This window comes from Mrakia frigida (assembly GCF_051309035.1).
Source record: "Mrakia frigida strain ATCC 22029 unplaced genomic scaffold BDY24scaffold_26, whole genome shotgun sequence".
Taxonomy (NCBI): domain Eukaryota; kingdom Fungi; phylum Basidiomycota; class Tremellomycetes; order Cystofilobasidiales; family Mrakiaceae; genus Mrakia; species Mrakia frigida.
In genome coordinates this window covers 414406-432639 of record NW_027481255.1, presented here as the reverse complement: position 1 = coordinate 432639, position 18234 = coordinate 414406, and the positions used below count along the sequence as shown (strand labels likewise).

Genomic DNA, 18234 nt, shown 5'->3' with positions numbered 1-18234 from the left:
GTTTCATGAAGCTGGGTCGCCAAATTTGCTACTGGATCGCCGGCGAGTGGTTTTCTACAAACATTCAGTAATCAAAAGTACCTACGAGTAACGGAATTGATCCAGCTTCAGTACCCTCGATCCAGCAGTGAATCTCTCCTCCGCGCAGGCTGAACGAGTTTCACTGAGCTGGGTCGTCAGAATTTGCTACCCACAATCTCCCGATGGTCTTCAGTACCTTGGAACGTATTCTGAACGACCCTGAGAGATTCCTACATTCTGGGTTCGAGTTGGTGTATAGGTACGGAGCAATCGAGGCGCGTCGCCTGAGAGCGAGAGAAAGGCTGGGAGACGAGAGGTTTGGCCCACGCTGCCGTTCAAATTTGATACCCACCATACCTCGACGGTATTAATCTCGTTGTATTACATATTAGACGACCCTGAGAGATTCCTACATTCTGTGTCCAAGTTGGTGTATAGCTACGGAGCAATCCTTTGTTTCGGACGAGAGAGGCTGGGAGAGGAGGGTTTCACCAAGCTGGGTCGTTAAATTTGCTACCCAGAATCCCCCGATAGTCTTAATTACCCTGGAACGTATTCTGGACGACGCTGAGAGATTCCTACATTCTGGGCTCGAGTTGGTGTATAGTTACGGAGCAATCGAGGCGCGTCGCCTGAGGAAATCGCAGTAACTTGCTGATCAACCCAGGACTCCCTTGCCCTCCCTCTCTCTCTCAGTCGCACTTCATTTCTTCCACCTCGATTCTATGAAATACAAATCAAAGTGAGAGACTATAACGAAACCGAATCAGAGAGAGGACAGCGTATACAACGAGCATGAAGGAGAACGATCGAACACCACCCCGACTCAAACCATCGAAGAAACCAATCCTGGCCTACGCCCTACCGTTTACTACCTATCTAGTGAAATCCATGGTTCCATTCCTAAGAGAGTTAAACCCGTAACGACAGAAGAGATGAAGAGCGAAGAGGAGGGGAGCAAGGATAAAGGAGTCTAGCTAAGGTGGGGGGAGAGGACGCGTCGAGTGCGAGAGAGAATGGAAACAGATGCTACGAGAAACGAGAACAAACGAAAAGATGATTCGAGAATGGATGGATGGATGCTGGCTAGGGTGGTGATAATGGTTGCTGAGGGTTGTGAGTTGACCGACGAGAACGACGAAGAGGAAGGGAAGAGCGTGAGGATTTACTCGACGACCTTCTTCGCCTTCTTGCAGATTCCCTTGGGAAGCTCGTAGTCCTCGACTCGGATTCCTCCTCCCCAAGGGGTAGCTCCTCGAAGGGCAGCCTCGGGTCCCTGTGAGAACGAAGAAATAACGAGGGGAAATTAGGTCAGCAAGGGTCGCGTCGAGAACAAGATGAGGAAGGAGAGGAGGAGAGAGAAACGTACAAGTCCTCGCTCAGTGAAGGCGGTCCAGATCTCGCAAGCGTTCTCACCACCTGTGAGGATCTTGTCGGCTTGAACGATAGCATCTCGAGCGTCGAAGAACCTGAAAGTCGAATGAGAACGAAAACAAGAAGTCAGCTCGTCGTCACTTCTTCTCCTCTTCCTTGAACCCAACCGAAAACGCTGGAGGTCTACTCACGAAGGTCGGCAAGGCTGCAACTTCATTCCGTTGATGACGAGCTGAACGGCGAGGGTGTTTCCGTGCTTGGGGACGAGAGGCTTGACGAGCTCTCCGGCGACGTTGACCTCAGCGACGGAGGTGTAGTACTCGTTGGCGATGGAGGTGTTGGTAGGAGGGAAGAGGGTGGCTGAGAATCCGTGTTTGGCGATGAGAGCCTCGGTCATGACGAAGAGGAACTCGGCCCAGACCTCACCTGAGGACGAGAGACGGAAGAGGAGAGGTCAGTCTCGAGAGGGAAAAAGCCGAGCAGACGAAGAAAGAAGTAAGGGACGAACCGATAGCGTGAACTCCGAAATAGCCGCTCTTATCAAGGGTCTTGTAGGTGCTGGGGTTGATGGTCTCGTTGAGCGAGTAAGGGTAGTTCCTGATTCCTCCCTCTCGATTGGCAGCCCAAGCTCCCATAGGGTAATCGGAGTACTTGGCCGAGGGCTTTCTGATCTGAGTGGCGAGGAAGTCTGTGGATGAACGAACGTACAGCGGGAAGGAGAGCGAGGAGGTCAGTCTGAGTCAACGAAGGCGAAGAGAAGACGACCACGACGACGTACCTCCCCATCCCTCTCCCATTCCACCAGCCTCTCCCCATCCGAGGCATCCAGAATTCGCAGGTCCACCGGTAAGACGAGTCGAAAGACCATGAGCGAACTCGTGGATGACGATACCGGCTGCGAGAACGAATGAAGAACAGGACACGAGGGAGACAAAAGAGTCAGCGACGGTCGTTCTCGAAAGCTCGATTGCTCGAGTTCGGGGCATTGACGAGAAAAAGGAGAGACGCACCTTCCAAATCACCATCCCGGTAAGGAGTAGCGGTGTCCCAGACGTACTAGAAAAGCGACAAACCAAAAGAAAGGCGCGTAAGTCACCCGATCTCGTCGTCACTCGTTCTCGTTCACTCCGTCGCCTCCGACTCTCCTCCCTCCTCCTCTACAATAACGGTGTGTTAAACTCACCATCCTCATCTTCCCGTGCTGACCGTCGGGAGGGGTCGCAAAGTTAGCGTTGTTGGTTCCCGATCCGTCTTGAGCGTTGGCGATGACGGCGTCGTCTCCCTTTCCACCTCGACCGTAGTTGGACTGTTGGAAGTTTCCGGCGAGCTCGTCGAATCCGAGACGGTAGGTGAGGTCGTGGAACTGAAGGGAGCGAAAGGGGGAGAAGGGAGGGGAGGGAGAGAGAGGGAAGAGAGAGAGAGGAGCGGAGTCAGTTCGGACGATACAAAACGACGACGAAGAAGGCAGAGACGGGAAGGAAAGGAAGGAAATAGTGTTGGAACGTACCATGTTGCAGGTGTAGAAAAGCTCAGTGACGGCGAGATCCACGTACTCCTTCGGCCTCAACCCTTCCTCCGCTCCGTACTCGAAGTCGAAGAGGAGGGACGAGTTGGCGAGAGGTCGAGAGTTGCTGATGTAGTTGGATTGACCCTCCCAGTTCCTGTTGCGAAGAGAGATGGCGAGAAAAGAGAGTCAGCTTAGCGTTTCGGAGCCTTCGAACGCGTCGAGTCGTCGACAAGGGTCGGGTCGCAGGACAGACGACGCGGAGATGAACGAAAGCAAGACTCACTCCTGAGCAAAAACGTTGTTTCCAATCGTAGTAGTAGTGTTGACCCACCCACCCTTGGCGGTGACTCCGAGAGTGGAAGAGGTGAAAGGCTCGGGGAGACCAGGGTAGGAGTGCCATCCGTAGGGCGAAGCGATCTCGTCGAAGGGAGCGGTGAGGATGGATCGTTCTCCAGAGACGGGATCGTTGATTCCGAAAGGCCAGACGTTGTAGGTCTCGACGGAGGCTGTAGACGAACCAATAAAGGGAAAGAGAGGGGAGGGGAGGTCAGCGTGAGGACGGGAGAAGGAGATGTATGCGCTGGAAAGGACGTACGAGCAGGAGTCTTTCCCTTCTTTGGGCTGGGAGCGTCCCTTGCCCAATCGACGGCTCCGACGACTTGTCCAGTCTTGACATCGACAGTTCCCTCGTACCAGTTGTCCTTCATCTCGACCTCGAACCTCCAAACCATCTTCAACCCGTCCTCGGCGTCCTGGATCCAACCGACGGTAGCCTTGACGGGCGAGATCGCCTCTGGGACTCCCGTAAGAACCTCGACTCTCTTCTCGGCTCCACCGGGAAGCAAAGAGTGCTCGAACTCGGATGAGATCAAGCTGAGGAACTCCTGAGGAGCGTCGTGAAGTCGAGAGGCGAGGGAAGTATCGGGAGTGACGAGAGCGATGAAGGCGAGGAGAGCCGGAGCCGCGTGAGGAGTGGAGAGAGAGTGGATGGTTTGGGTGAGGGCGGATTTAGCGAGGGTGGAGAGAGGGCACATGGCTTGAGCGGTTCGGTGGAGTTCCTTGACGGTCTGAGAGATCCTAGCGAGAGCGTCATGGTCGGCGGGAGACTTGACGGAAGACTCCTCGGCGTCGTCGACGGCTCCGAAGGTGATCTGGTCGTGACCGTACTGGATGAGGTGCTCGGAAGCCTCCTGGAACGAGAGGGATGAGAGGAGGGATCTGAACTCCTTGGAAGCGGTGGTAAGGGTTTCTTGGAGGGTAGCGCAGTGAGGAGAGGAAGGAGAGGGAGCGTCGTCGGTGTTGAGGGAAGGAATGGGTCCGGAGTAGAACTGAGGAGAATGGGATAAAGTCAGCTTCCAAGTATGGAGAAGAGACGAAGGAAGAGGAAGAAGAGGTGGCAAGGGAGAGATAAGGAAAGGAGGCTTCGAGGACCCCGAGGAGAGGGGAAGGAAGGCGAGGAACGAGAGCTAGTCGTCTCTTTATCGACCGACCTATAGATCGGCCTGGCTTCGCACTTCTTCCCTCTCGAGTAGAACGGTACATCTACCAGTGAAACTCGTCCGACAGATTCAACAACAACAACAACCCTCTCCAAACGAGAACCAAACGAGAAGAGAGGAGCGAGGGCTGAATGAATGCACTCACAGAGGATCCCGAGGAAAGGATGTTCCCGTTGGCATCGATGTTGATGTTGATATCTCCATCCACGACTTCGATTCCGTTGACGAGTTGACGAGCGTAGACGTGGGTGACGAGGGTGTTCTTGTCCGTGTAGGACTGCGAGAGGAGGAGAGGTAGGAGAGACAGGGGCGGTGGGGATTGCGTCAGATGAGGTGAGGAGGATTCAAGACACGAATCGAAGTCGTGTGAGTCAAAGCAGAGGAGGAGAAGAGAAGGTGGTGGCGAGGAGGATATGTAGAAGAAGCGACGAGAGGAGTCGGTGTATGCGTGGTCAATCGAGAGAGGGAAGGAAGGAGCTCGATCGGGAAGGAAGGAGGGGGAGTCTCTTATCGGGCTCGCCAGCACGACGAGCTTCCCTTCCTTTCTTGTCCACCTCTTCCTCTTTTGATAAGACTTCTTCTACTACGGTCGAGTGTATGTCTCGATCTTCCATACCAGCTCCTCTTCACCCAAAAAAACGAATCCTACAGGTCTCGGAGAAGCTCGCCACACGAGACCCTCCTGCCTCCCGAATCGAACCAAACGACTTGAACTCACATCGTCTCTCACGAACCACTGAGTGCCCTGAGGCAACTCCTTCTTCATCCACTCCTTAGCGACGGTGACTCCGTCCTTGACGACCGCCCTCTTTGCATAGGAGGAGGACTCGCGGTGGTGGTGAGTGTGGAACTTGGCGTGAGGATGAGCTGGACCAAACGAGAGCGTCTTTCGAGAGTTGGCGTGCGAGTGAGCAGCGTTGGAGGAGTGGTGCGAATGAGCGAGAACAGTGAGAGGGAGGAGAGAGGTGGCAGCGAGGAGGGGCAGAAGCATATTGGGGGGGGGAAGGGGGAGTGGGTGGGTGGGTGGGTGGGGGGTGGAGGGCAGAAGGCTGAGGGAAGCGAGTCGAGGGCTGGGTTTCGCCGGATCGCAGCGGAAGGATCGAGAGTTCTTTTTCATTTAAGATTTTTCCGTTGCCCTGACTTGGAAGGACTGGTTACCCGAGAAGAGGTCAGCTGAGTGAGATCTTTGTTTGATCTTTGTTAGAGTTTGGTCCAAGCTGAAGGGAGGAGAGAGAGAGAGAGGGACCAACACTCGGCGTCGCGACGCGTCTTCGACAAGAATCTCACTTCTCAAAGAAAAACTTCGGTCTGTGAGAAGCTGGGGACGACAACGCTGGCTTGAAAGCTCACGATCTTACGAAAGAAAGGTTGGGCACAACTACTAGTCTCGTCGCGACGAGCCGAATCAGGAAAGTTGAGCTCGACCGCGAGTTCCCCAATGCTCAAAGAACAAGAGCTTCTATCAAAAAATGCTTGCTCTGTTTCCTAGTCTACTGAGCCTGCTTCCCGATTGCCACCTTTCCCAATTCCTTCAAAGCCTCGAATAACGTCGCGTCGTCCTCTCCCAAGCTATTCTTGAACGTCGACGAAAGCTTTTCCGAATCCGGGAAGGCGAATCCCTCCTAGGGCTCGCAAAAAAGTCCTTCTTTGGGAAGTTGAGTATTACGGTGAAAGAAGAAGGCGGCTCCAAAGCCTCTTTATCTTATCGAGACGCGTGGACGGGGAAGACGAAAAAGGCAAGAGGGGGTGGTGGATCGGTAGACATATCTAGTATATAGTATAAAACCTGACCGAGGAAGCGTAACAGTCGTGCAAAGCAAAGAAAGAGAGCTGAGGTGAAGATGCGAAGAAACATGGAGGGGCAGACGAAACGATGCAGATGATGGGAGCCCAAAAGATAAGGAAATGAGAGTGAAAACTAAAAATGGGTTGATGGAGAGGGAACCGTTCTCTCCTTCCCGCGGGATGGAGTCTAGAATCAAACGGGAAAGGAAAACGAAGGAAGCAGCAGCTTTACTTCTTCGCGTCCCTCTTCGCCTGGAGCTCCTTTTGGTACTCCTCCATCATCTCCTTCTGCTTCCCCATGTTGACGGCGACGTGCTCCTGTGGAATTGGAACGCAAAAGACGGATCAGAACGGAAGCGAGGTCGAAAAGGCGAAGAAGAAGGGAGAGGAAGAAAAGACGCGACCGACCTTGTACTCCATGCTGAACTCGCCTGAGAGGAAGGAAGAAGAGCGCAAAGGCGAGCGAGTTAGCAAAGGGAGGAAACGAGGTGAAGGACAGATGTGCTGCTTACCCTTTCCTTGGGTCATACCCCTCAAAGCAGCCGAGTAACCGAACATGTCGTTCAGACTGACGTCGACGACGGCGGTGAACTCCTCGTCCCTCGTCTCGGTGTCGTGAATCGTGCCTCGTCGCTGGTTCAAGTTTCCGATGACATTTCCTGTAAAATAGAAGCCGAAGGAGCAAGAACGGTCAGCCTTGAATCCGAAAAGATGGCACCACAAAGGGAGAGACAGACGCGACGAACCTTGGAATTCGGTGGGCGCGACGACCTCAACACTCATGATGGGCTCGAGGACGACGGGACCAGCCTTGACGTAAGCCTCTCGGAAGGAGTTGAGGGCGGTGGTGATGAAAGCCAACTCGGACGAATCGACAGCGTGGAAAGCTCCATCCTCGAGGACGTATCGAACTCCAGTGACGACCGATCCGGTGAGAGATCCCTTCTTCAGAGCCTCTCGGAATCCCTAGATGAAGCAGACAAAAAAGGTTGACGGGAGGTCAGCGTGGAATGTAGGAGAAGAAGGAAAGAGCGCAAGAGAGACAGGACGCACCTTCTCGACCGAGGGGATGTAAGCGGCAGGAATCGTTCCAGCCATGATCCTCGACTCGAAGGCGACGTCGGAACCGAGCTCAGCATCGAACTCCATAGGCTCGATGAATCCCTTAACCTTTCCGTACTGTCCGGATCCTCCAGTCTGCTTCTTGTGCGTGTACTCGAACTTGGCGGGTTGGGTGATCGTCTCCCTGAAAGCGACTCGAGGCTTTCCGGTCTTGCACTCGACTCCGTACTCTCGCTTCAGTCGCTCGACGTAGATCTCGAGGTGGAGCTCTCCCATTCCGGAGATGATGGTCTGAGAGAAAGCGAAAGAAGCGAAAAGGTCAGCACGAGCCGACGAGAGGAGGAGAAAAGACGCGACGAGTTCGTTGAGGCTCGAGATGACGAGGAAGAAGGAAGAGAATAAAGCGATGTACGAACCTCCTTCGACTCCTTATCGACGTGAACTCGGAAGGTAGGATCCTCCTTGGTGAATCGGTTGAGTCCCTTCGAGAACTGAGGAGTCTCCTTTCCGACGGGGAGGACGGCGAGGGAGACGACGGGTTCGGGAACGAACATGGAGGTCTGTATTCGGAAGAAGGATAGAAGCAACAGAGATTAGTTGAGTCAGATCGACATAAGAAGGGAGAAGAGGGAAAGATAGACGACTCACCATCGAGAAGGTGGTTTGACCGTCGGTGAAGGTGTCTCCCGACGAGCAATCGACTCCGAACATGGCACAGATCTCTCCAGATCCAACGGAATCAACTTCCTGTGAGCGATGAAGGCGAAAGCGAGACGAGAAGGGGTCAGCTCTGGAGTCGAGAGAAGAACGAAGCGAATATGACGACGCGTCTCTAACGAAACGAGAGAGACGAAGACTCACCTCCATATCGGCACTGTGCATCCTCACCAGCCTCGGCACCTTCATCTTCTTCCCTGTCCTAGCGTTGAAGATGTATCCACCCTTCTTCAGCGTTCCCTGGTAGATCCTCATGTACGTCAACTGTCCGAACTTCCCCTCCTCCAACTTGAACGCCAGTCCAACCAAGTTCGCATCGGCAGCGGGCACCAGAGGCACAGGAGGGGCGTTGGTAGGAAGGGAGATGTCGAGAGCCTGAGCGGGGACTTCTGAGGGATCGGGGAGGTAGGCGACGATTCCGTCGAGGAGGGCTTGGATTCCGGTGTTTTTGATGGCGGATCCCATGAAGACGGGAGAGAAGGAGTTGTTGATGGTGCATCGACGGATGGCAGCGACGATTTCGGGGGTGGTAATCTCCTGTTCGAGGAGGAAAGAGTCGGAGATGGCTTCATCGACCTCGGCAAGCTGTTCGATGAGTTCTGCTCGTTTGGTTTCGGCTTCCTCGAGGAGTTCCGAAGGGACCTCGGTTTCACGGACAACGATTCTGCGAAGAACAAAGAGAGCGGGATGTCAGTGGTAGTTTTTGATCGACAGAGGGAGGCAGCGAGACGCGAGCTGGAGGTCGGGAAGACAGGACAAAAGCAGGTCGTGAAGGGACCCGTCCCTTTCCTCTCCTTCTTCCTCAGCTCCAGAGAACGTTTCCTCCCGCAACTGAACCCAGTTCGCCAGTTAGAGACAGGAGGAGACGAAGAACTCACCCTTTCTCTCCCTCGTAGTACGTAGCCTTCATCCTGATGAGATCCACGACTCCACAGAATCCGTCGTACTGTCCGATAGGGATCTGAACAGCAGCGGCTGGCTTCCTCAGCTTGTGTCGGATCTGATCGATGACCTTCCAGGGGTTGGCTCCTTGTCTGAAAAAGGTCAAAAGAAGGATTTGAAGAAAGGACGATGGAGAAAGGGAGGGAGAAGAAGACGCGTCGTTCGAGGTCGAATCGAGGAGAGCTGAAGGAGGATGATGGAGGGAAAGAAGACTCACCGGTCCATCTTGTTGATGAAAGAGATCCTAGGTACATCGTACCGACGCATTTGACGATCGACGGTGATGGTTTGACTCTGCGAGAAGGTGGGAGAGGGAAGAGGTGAGCTCGATCTCGTTTGACTCGAAGGTCATCTCGACGCGAGTATCACAACGCACCTGGACTCCAGAAACAGCACACAGCACCAGAACAGCTCCGTCCAATACTCGCAACGCTCGCTCGACCTCGATGGTGAAATCGACGTGACCTGTTTTCGAAGAGCAAAGACGAGTCGAAGGTCAAAAGTCAGCTCGACGGAGACGTCCTGGCCCAGTGCTCCCTTTCAGTCATCTCCATCGTTTTCTTGTTCCAATGTCTCTCTCTAGAAAACTGTACTCACCAGGGGTATCAATGATATTGACGTTGAACTTCTCCCTTCCTCTGTTGGGTCCAGCACCATCGAGCTCAGTGCCCACCTTCTCAGGAGGAACGGCCGCCCAATCGCAGAAGGTAGCAGCCGACTGAATGGTGATTCCCTTCTCTCGCTCGAGATCCATAGAGTCCATCTTGGCTCCAGTTCCATCTCGACCTCGGACCTGGGAGGTGGGAAAGGAAAGGAAAGGAAAGGAAGGGAAAGGGAAGATGAAAGGGAGGAGGAGGAAGGAGGGTGAGCTTGAGCTTTGGTGAAGGGAGCTCGACAGGGGAGGGAAGAAGTCGGACTGACCTCGTGAATACCGTCGATTCGACCAGTGTAGAAGAGGACTCGCTCAGTGAGAGTGGTCTTTCCGGAATCAATGTGAGCCGAGCTGGTTGTAGAGAAGGACGAAGGAGGTCAGCTTCGTGAAAAAAAGTGGACGTTCCGTCCTTCCGATGAGCTCGACGACTTCGTCCCTTCTACTACGAAGCTCGTTGTCGCACCTAGATCTCATCAAGGAAGAGGCTACTCACATTCCCACGTTCCTCTGCCTGCTACTGAACTTGATGTCCGCCTCGGTCATGACAGGCAAGATCCTCTCTGGCCAGACGATTTCCTCCTTTGCTGCCTCTCCCTCCTCCGTCGAAGCTGATCTCCGAGAGATACGAGATCCTCCGAGAGAAGCGAACGAAGGTCGAAGAGTCCGAGGAGAGGAGAGCAGCGAAGAGGTCGAGCTCGATCTTGTGGAAGAAGCGAGGAGGACAGCCCGAGGGAGGGAGGAGGAGGAGGAGAGGCTCAGGAAGGAGGAGGACGACGACGTTCGCTGAGCCGATGCCAGACGACGAGTGAGGGAGGAAGCCATTCGTTCGAAGGCAGGGAGAAAGAGAAGGGAAGAAGGGCGAAGGGAAGGAGGGAGGAGAGAGTAGTGGTGGCCGTTAGAGATCTAGAAGAAGAGAGGACGGTGAAAAGGAAGGAAACGCGAAGCTCAATTCCGACAAGACCGTTTTCTTTTCTTCCCTCTAACCTCGACCATCGAGAAGGACGGAGGTATAGTCGAGTCCTCGCTCTTCCAGCCCTACGCAACTCGTCTAGTGAACTCTCAATGTCTCTCGATCTCAGCGGCTTCCTCTTTTCGCCTCAGGCGGATCCGACTCCCGCTCCTCGTCGTTCGACAGCCTTCTTCTCCCTCTTCCTTTAAGAAGCTAAAAGTCTCCTTCTCGAGCGACTCCTGCTGACTTAACTGCAGTCCGCTCAGTAATCTCATCGTTCCGTTGATCAAGCTGCAAAGAGAGACCAAGTCTGGCCCTCCCCTCAACCATCCTCTCCCTCTGCCTCCCTCGTTTTCGCTCTCTCGCAGGAGTGCCCTCTTCAACTGTCTTCGTCCTCGTGTATCCTCGCCTCCCTCTCCATGCCTGACTCTTCGCCGAGAAGCCTCTTCTCTCGAGTGAGCTCGCCGACAAGTTCGCTTCCCGGTCTCCTTCCAACCTCCTCCCTCCTCGTCAAACTGTCTCGACGCTCAAACTCGCCTACAAATCCCTCTCGGTATCCACCAAACCCTTCAAGGAACCGACCCGTACCTCGCTTCACCGCGTCCCCAGGCACCTCCTCCGTCTCTCAGCGCCTGATCGACCTGCAGACCAGCAGCACCTCCCTCCCTCGAACCTCACTCCGCCTCTCTCTCACCCCCAAGTAGCAGAGATTCACCGACGCTCTCCATGTCTCCCTCTCTCTCTTCCTGAGGGAGAAGAACCTCATCGACTCTGCGACCTTGCTTGGTGTCCTCCTTGTTCCGCACGTTCGAGCTCACCGGCACTTGACGTTTTCTCGTCGACTCTCTGAGGTCTCCCACAGCGAACAGAGCAAGATGTAGAGAAGAGATGAGCATCGTAAAAGGACACACACACACACACACACACACACACACACACACACACACACACAACCAGAACCAAGAAGAGCGTAACGAAACAAGAGCGAAAGAATAAGAACAGAGCAAACGCGAAAGCAAAGGACGAAGAAGATCAGGCGAGCGAGTACGATAAACGAACCGAAAAGCAGGCAAGTAGATTAGAAAGGAGACGTGGTTCCAGGCATTCACCAAATCTCTCCAGGTCCTCCCTCTCCGCCGCCGAGGTTGAGAGCGGAAGCGAGGTCGTCGTTTTCTCGAGTGAGTCGGAAGTCGAGGTCGGTTGCTGCCAGAGGAGAGAGGCGAAAGAAGACGAGGTCAGCGAGTTGACCAAGTTGCGATCCGGCATAGGATAGAGAGAAGGTTGGACTCACGAAGGAAGAAGTTCTGGAGGGACAGAAGAAGGAGGAAGGGGAAGACGAGGGTCAGGTCCAGTTCGACGCGTCGAGAAGCACTTATCGAAGCGAAGGAACTGACCTCCATTCCCGAACTCGGCAGTTGACTCGATCCGATATCAGATCCATGCAGCCAGAGAGGAACTTCTCCTCCAGCTTCCAAGCTCAGTCCAACCTTATCCATCCTGCGAAGCGTCGAAGCAAGAAGGGAAGGAAGGGTCAGCTCGTCGTTCGTTTCGCTCCTTCTCCTTCCTCTCCTTCCTCCCCTTCCACCCCAACTAGTCATATCTCCTAAACTCTGTGCCAACCACCTCGAAAGAGCCTGTTCTACTTACATATCAGCCGTATAGCTCCAGTCAAACTCGGTTGTGAAATCCGCCTGAGGACTCTCTTCCTCCTCCTCCATCTCTTGTCCCAGTTGAGGACTCGTCGCTCCTGAAGCCACAGGTGTCGGTTGAGTGTATCCGTTGTTAGAGTTGATGAAGTTGGAAGGGGAGAAGGCTCCTGAAGCCGTAGGGGTAGCTCCTCCGATGGAACCGTTTCGGAAGGTTGGTGAGGCGGGAACGGAGGGAGGAGGCATGAGTTTTCGTCGTCGAGCTGAGCGGAGGGTGAGTCGGAGCGAGCGAGCGTATCGACCGGCGGGGACTGGGAGAGCAAGGGGTACGAGAGAAAGTCAGTCGAGGATCAAGCGGGAAGAGCGAAGAGAGGAGACGAGGGACGAACCTGAAGCGAGAATCTTTGCGAGCTCCTCGACGTCTCGAGCGGTTTGTCGAAGATCGAGTTCGCTGGGGAAGATCCTAGCAAGTCGGACGAGCAAGCTAGCAGCGAAGGCGGCGCAGACGTCTAAAGCAAAACGAATGGGAGTCAGGACAAAGAGGACGAAACGAAGAGAGATGGATGACGCACGAGTGTAGTGAACAGCGTAAGTCAACCCTTTCCTGTATCCCTTCCCTCGGAGACAGATGTCGAGGCACTGCTGAGCGTTTCGAAGAGCTCGAATGGCGAGGTCTCGTTGGGAAGGCATCATGTTGGGAACGTCCGCTGGTCCTCGAATGTCGCTGAGGGCGGTACAGTTGTGGAAGAGCTCGGCGTAGGCTTTTTCTGTAGGATGAAATAAGGTAGCGAGGATCCCGTCAGACGAAAGGTCGCTCTAGTCGAAGGAGATGATATCGAGGCGAGACGTACGGATTCTGTGGAAGGAAGCGAGGAACCGAAGAGGTCAGTTTTCGATTCCGACAAGATTCGGACGCGACTCGACAGAGAGAGCTCACCGAAGCGACTCTCGGAAAAACAGATCCTCCGTATCCCCGAACTTGGTGGCTTCATAACCAAGACGAAACGAAAGAAGTGAGCTCAGTTCATCCCCCTCGCTCTTCCGTTCTTTCTCGACTCACCAAAGATCGTATCCCACTCCTCGAACCACTTCGCAAATTGCAGGTTGGCAGCTTGAACCTTGATGAGCGTGTTGGCATCGACAGGCTTCTCGGGTTGAGAAGTCAACTCAAGGTGCAGAGGAGCTGAGACGGTAACGCAAACGAATGAAGTCAGCATTCGACGCGTCGGTCCTCGAGCTAAGTCCGTGTTAGGCTGAAGGATGCGACTCACATCGAATGGCCATCATCTCCACCGTCGAAATCAATCTCCAGTCCGTCTCGATCGCCAGAGGATGGTTCAAGAACTCCCTGCATCGCTTGATGGTTTCGTCCTCCCGAACAATGGGAGGTCGACCGTTCCCGAAGGACATTTGATGTTCGAGGATGTACTGTAGAGCGAAGAGGGAGGGATATCAGCTCTCAACGTTCGAGGGAGAGGGGGAGACAGAAGAGCGACGAAGGGACTCACGAGGCAGAACCAAACTCGAGCCATCGTGACGAGCGGCCGTTGCTCTTCGAGCTCTTTCCCAGCTTTCCCTCTTCCCATTCCCAGTCGCAGCAGCTTTTGGAAGGCGGTGTGGCAACCTGAGAAGAGGAAGGAGAGGGAGATGGTGAGCTCGGAAGTGGAGGGGTCAGAGAAAAGGGAGGAAGGAGAGACGAACCGATCTCGAAAGCCAAACGAACAGCGTGTCCTCCGATTAACCAACCAGAGCTTTACAACGAGGATGAAGTGTCAGTTTTCAGTTCCGTACTATCCCAGACCGATATAACCAGACTCACTCGTTCCAACCAGCAGTAAGAACTGATCGAAACAACGCAGAAAACTGATCAGTTTCCATTTCAAGACGCGTCGAATGAGGGCGAGAACCTGAACTCACTCAACGACTGAACCGCTTCGATCCTCGTCGCCACTCTGAACAACGTTTCCTGCGAGATCCTTCGAATGTGAATCCAAAGCTGGATCTGAAGATCCGATTTCCTTCCTGCGAGAGGCGAGAAAGAAAAAGAAAGGACGAACGCGTCAGAAACGAGCGTTGAAACTGGGGGAGGAAAGAAGAGAGACGCACCTCCTCCGTCTCGTATACGAGAACCAACGAAGCACATGGCGGATATCGAGAAGGGAGAACGGACGCAGAGGCTGGGTTCAAGAGAGAGAGGTCAGTTCGACGAGACCTTGTAGGGAACGAGGAGAAGAGGAAGAGGGCGGGGACGAACTCTTCGAACGTGTCGAACGCCGGATCGTAAACGGCCAGGAATCTCGACGCTCCGTTCCAGTAACTGCGGCGAGAGAATAGCGTGGGTCAGCCTCCCTCGATCTCGCAAAAGTGTTCTCGAACGACTCACATATCAAACAACTCCCTCGCCTCCTCGACTCCTACGATCCCCACCTCGATACACCCCAAGAACTTCCCTCCTTCGCCCTTCGGCGGTCCAAAATCATACATTTGACTGACCCTATCGCCCAAGGCCGCATCCTTCCCTTCCATCCTTTTCGCCCTCATCTTGTTCGCATCCCCATCCTCCAAGAACCTCGCTCGTTTCGTTGCTCGTCCGGCAAGAAGCATCAAGTTGCCACTCGCGTCTCGTTCCTCGACCGAGAAGGTCGAGTTGGAAGGCAAGTCCATGGACCGAAGCGGAGCGATGAGAGCTTGAGGAGGGAGCTCGATTTCTCGATCGGAGTCGACGTCGCCTGCTTCGGAGCCGGCAGGGGTGGTTCGAGTGGAGGAGATTTGGGCGGGAGCGGTGTAGAGGTGGGTGGGGTAGATCTGGGAGGTCGAAGCTGGGTTGGCTCCTCCTGGAGGGTAGATGGGTGCGAAGTGAGGGTGGTGGGGGAGAGGGAGTTGCTGTTGAGCTGGGTTGGAGGAGCTGGTGGTGGTGTTTCGGAGAATGGAGGAAGGCACGGGGAGAGTTCCAGAGGCTGCGAGGGAAAAGTTGAACGGCGAAGTAGCTGAGGTCGCTGGAGAAGGCTGGAGGTAGGCTGACGTTCCGGAGGAGGAGATGGTTCTCGGGATAGGGGGAGGGAGAGGGTAAGGGTGGTTTTCCGAGATGGCGAGAGGAGCGTGTCGAGATCCAGAGGCGGCTGCGTTGAGACGAGAGTTGGTCGCAGGTTGGTTGTAGGGTGATCCTCGATATCCAGCTGCTGGGAAGACACTCCCGTTCACTGAGTTGCCGTTGTTTCCTCCGTCCAACGACGAGTGACCTCCTCGAGACGACTCGGACGAGATCGACTTGCTCCTCGCAGTTCCGTTCCCATGCTGCTGACCTGGCGACTCGACGCTCTGCATCCTCCCGACCCTTCCTTGATCCACGTCCATCATCCCAGGCAGTCCTCCTTCCGGTAGAGGTCCTCCTCCAGGCGAGTAGGCAGGTTGTTCTCGTTTGTGCCTCCCGTTCGCGTCGAGCGAGAAGTCTCGAGGACCGATGCTGGCGAGTCCGGCCGAGGTCGAAGCTGAAGAGCTAGGGTAGGCGTACTGAGAAGGGTCGAATCCCTGGAGCTGTCGTTGCTGCTGCTGGAACTGCTGCTGCTGCTGATGGAGTTGGGAGGTTGGGTCGAACGGGGAGAAGGCCGAAATGGGACCCAGCTGATGGGGAGGAGGAGGAGGATGGTTCTGCTGTTGCTGATGCTGTTGCTGCTGCTGCTGCTGCTGACCGGCCTTGAGAGTCGAGACGAGATCCGAGAGGGTGGACTGAATAGAGGTGACTTGAGATTCGAGGGATTTGATCCGTCTGGAGTTGGGCAGGGGAAAAGGAGGAAAGACGGAGGAAGGGAGGGAGGAGGAGGCGAAGGAGCGCGAAGGTCAGCGAGCTTGGGGAGTCGATTGAACGTTCAAAGGGTTCTCGTCCGAAGCAATTAGAGTCGGAGGATCAGAGAAGAGCTGCTGTAGATGCAGCTTCCTTGCCCAGTTTCCCCATCGAGAGCAGAGAGACCAAACGCGTACAAGAGCTTGCTCTCGAGATGAGTCGACGGATCTCGAGCTCTCTCCTCTCCTCCCCGTTTCAAGCTCCAAGCTCTCTCCACCGCATCCAGCTCGCCCTACACCATCGACCCCACTTTCTAGCGCTCTCGAACCTCCTGAGCTCTACACCGCTCCAAGCCGAAGAAGCGAGGCGAGAAAGAAGGGAAAGCTTGGACTGACTCTTCGCCCAAGGGAGCTCCTTCCCTCAACGGTTTCTCAAACAGGCAGTCGAGAGATCCGTTTCGACATCGTTTGCAAGGAGGATCCTCAGCTCCTATGCATCGCATCTATACAACCACGGAATCAGAAAGGGGAGGTCAGCTTGAATCCCTCTGAAGAGAGAGAAGAGAGAGAGAAGGGGAGGGAAGAAGCCACGAGACCGCTCGTTTCCTTTGCTCTCTGTTACCTTTTGTTTTCGACAGTTGTTCTACCCAAACCCCAATACAACTAAAGTCAGCTCATAGTCCACCTCGCTAACCGAACGCTTGAACCAAACTCACGCAAGCTCTCGAAGTCCTATTGAGAGGTTTCCCTCCCGCTGGTTTCGACGAAGCTGCTGGAGGATGGCCTCCTCCTCCTCCTCCTGCCGTGAAAGCACCACCGTCGTCCTCCGAGTGATCGTGCGCTCGTTTGTGACTACCACCACTGCCGTTGTGGGCGTGCGAATGGGTATGGGAAGAGGAGGAGGGAGACTCCGACATCTTTGGAAGAGGGAAGGAGGGAGGAAGAGGTTGGGAGGAGACGAGGAGCTCGATTGCTCATTCAGTTTCGGACCAGGTTCGGCCTCTTGCCGCTTTTTTTTATTGTAAGCTAAAGAGTTTCCAACAGGGTCCAACTGCCTACCCCGAAGAACAGTCGATCTAAGTTTCGAGGGGATTGAGTCCGACGAAAAGGAGCGAAGAAAAGAAAAGAAAAAAAGCCAAACAGCTCGCAAAGACTCTTTCTTCTTCTTCGCGAGTTTGAGCTCAAACGGCCAGCATCTCCCTTCCTTCACCGTCCTCTCGTCAAATGCCCACGACGACCTCCCAACCCACCTGGAGTTCCATAGCCAGGTCCGCTCCTCGTCCTCCCGAACGAAGAGCTATCCACACTGCTGCTCCTTTTCCCATCGTTCCATCCAGCCGCTCAACAACGAGTCGCCCTCTTCCTCCACCGTCGACCTCGAACGCATCTCGTCCTCCCCCTCCGACTTTCCACTTCGCTTCCGACTTCGATTCCTTCGGTTCCCTCTCTTGTTTTCCACCCGAGTATACGATCAACCAATTCCCAGACCTCCCCATCGTAGATCCTCTGCCTCATCTCTACCACGATCCTCCTCCCGTCCCATCTCCTCCGACTCCTCCTCCGCGTCCGTTAGTCGTCCACGACCCAGCGTTGGTAGGTCGACGAGATGGAAGAGTTCTCGTCACGGGATGGGTTGAAGAGAATGAGGTTGGAAGGTTGCTGGGAAAGGAGGAGGAGAGTTGTCAAGCGATCGCGAAAGTACCGGTTTGGGAGGAGGAGGACGCGTTGGTTAAGCAGAGGGACGAGGAGTTTGAGTGTCCTGTGTAGGTAACGTCGTGTGCAGAGGTCGGAGGGATTCGCTGATGCTTTGTTTTTGGTGCTCGTGGGGAGGAAATTAAGGTGTCTTCAAGAGTTGTTCGTCTCGCTTTTTTTTTCCTTGCTCCTCACTCTGCTGACCCTTTTTTGACTCGTCTGGTATTTTAGCTCAGACCCTCACATCATCAACTGCGGCCATATGTTCTGCCTTTCATGCATCCAGAGCATCTCGACGAAGAAGGTGAGTCGAAGTCGAGTCGAGGCGACGCGTCGTTCGTCTTCTCGCCTCCGCTCTCTCGCTTTGCTCTGTCTCACCCGTTTTTTTTTCAATTCGATTTAACAGTGCCCCCTCTGCCGAACCCGCTTCTCCTGCTCCTTCCCCAACCTCTTCGCGAAGCAAGCGCTGAGTCGGTATCGGAACGAGAGGGTTGCTTGATTCGGGTTGGTTCGAACGCGTTCGAGTACAGGGAAAAGAGGTGTTTGTTTTCTTTTGGGTTCGATCTTGCAGATACCTATGGCCTACTCTCCTACCACTTCCCTCTGCG

At 54.5% G+C, this 18234-nt stretch overlaps 4 protein-coding genes across 4 annotated transcripts; 1 reads left to right on the top strand and 3 right to left on the bottom strand.

Annotated features, from left to right (window-relative positions):
• Positions 1-697: 697 nt before the first annotated feature.
• On the bottom strand, positions 698-5423 carry BDY24DRAFT_396747 (extracellular metalloproteinase). The gene is made up of 12 exons (XM_076641488.1): positions 5120-5423; positions 4547-4678; positions 3498-4230; positions 3186-3408; positions 2903-3056; positions 2579-2758; positions 2406-2451; positions 2174-2290; positions 1904-2083; positions 1587-1821; positions 1391-1490; positions 698-1297 (listed from the first exon to the last, which is right to left on the bottom strand). The coding sequence occupies exons 1-12, from the start codon at positions 5390-5392 to the stop codon at positions 1187-1189; spliced, it is 2484 nt and encodes an 827-aa protein (XP_076494594.1). The 5' UTR covers positions 5393-5423; the 3' UTR covers positions 698-1186.
• A 991-nt stretch (positions 5424-6414) lies between these two features.
• MEF1 (Mef1p) lies at positions 6415-10102 on the bottom strand (the record flags this gene model as incomplete). Its single annotated transcript, XM_076642765.1, has 14 exons — positions 6415-6504; positions 6595-6617; positions 6699-6845; positions 6933-7152; positions 7240-7539; positions 7665-7808; positions 7897-7995; positions 8110-8629; positions 8844-8999; positions 9125-9201; positions 9284-9372; positions 9505-9700; positions 9829-9910; positions 10053-10102. The coding sequence occupies 14 exons, from the start codon at positions 10100-10102 to the stop codon at positions 6415-6417; spliced, it is 2193 nt and encodes a 730-aa protein (XP_076494593.1).
• A 1311-nt stretch (positions 10103-11413) lies between these two features.
• On the bottom strand, positions 11414-16876 carry BDY24DRAFT_396740 (uncharacterized protein). Its single transcript, XM_076641487.1, has 20 exons — positions 16651-16876; positions 16557-16577; positions 16331-16437; positions 14538-15920; positions 14409-14471; positions 14261-14331; positions 14072-14176; positions 13974-13995; positions 13856-13905; positions 13663-13778; positions 13426-13582; positions 13215-13337; positions 13092-13140; positions 13006-13010; positions 12727-12921; positions 12544-12663; positions 12156-12465; positions 11903-12005; positions 11800-11812; positions 11414-11711 (listed from the first exon to the last, which is right to left on the bottom strand). The coding sequence occupies exons 1-20, from the start codon at positions 16849-16851 to the stop codon at positions 11614-11616; spliced, it is 3312 nt and encodes a 1103-aa protein (XP_076494592.1). The 5' UTR covers positions 16852-16876; the 3' UTR covers positions 11414-11613.
• A 282-nt stretch (positions 16877-17158) lies between these two features.
• BDY24DRAFT_443307 (uncharacterized protein) lies at positions 17159-18125 on the top strand (the record flags this gene model as incomplete). Its single annotated transcript, XM_076644754.1, has 3 exons — positions 17159-17697; positions 17858-17930; positions 18033-18125. 3 exons carry the CDS (start codon positions 17159-17161, stop codon positions 18123-18125), a joined length of 705 nt encoding a protein of 234 aa, XP_076494591.1.
• Positions 18126-18234: the final 109 nt, after the last annotated feature.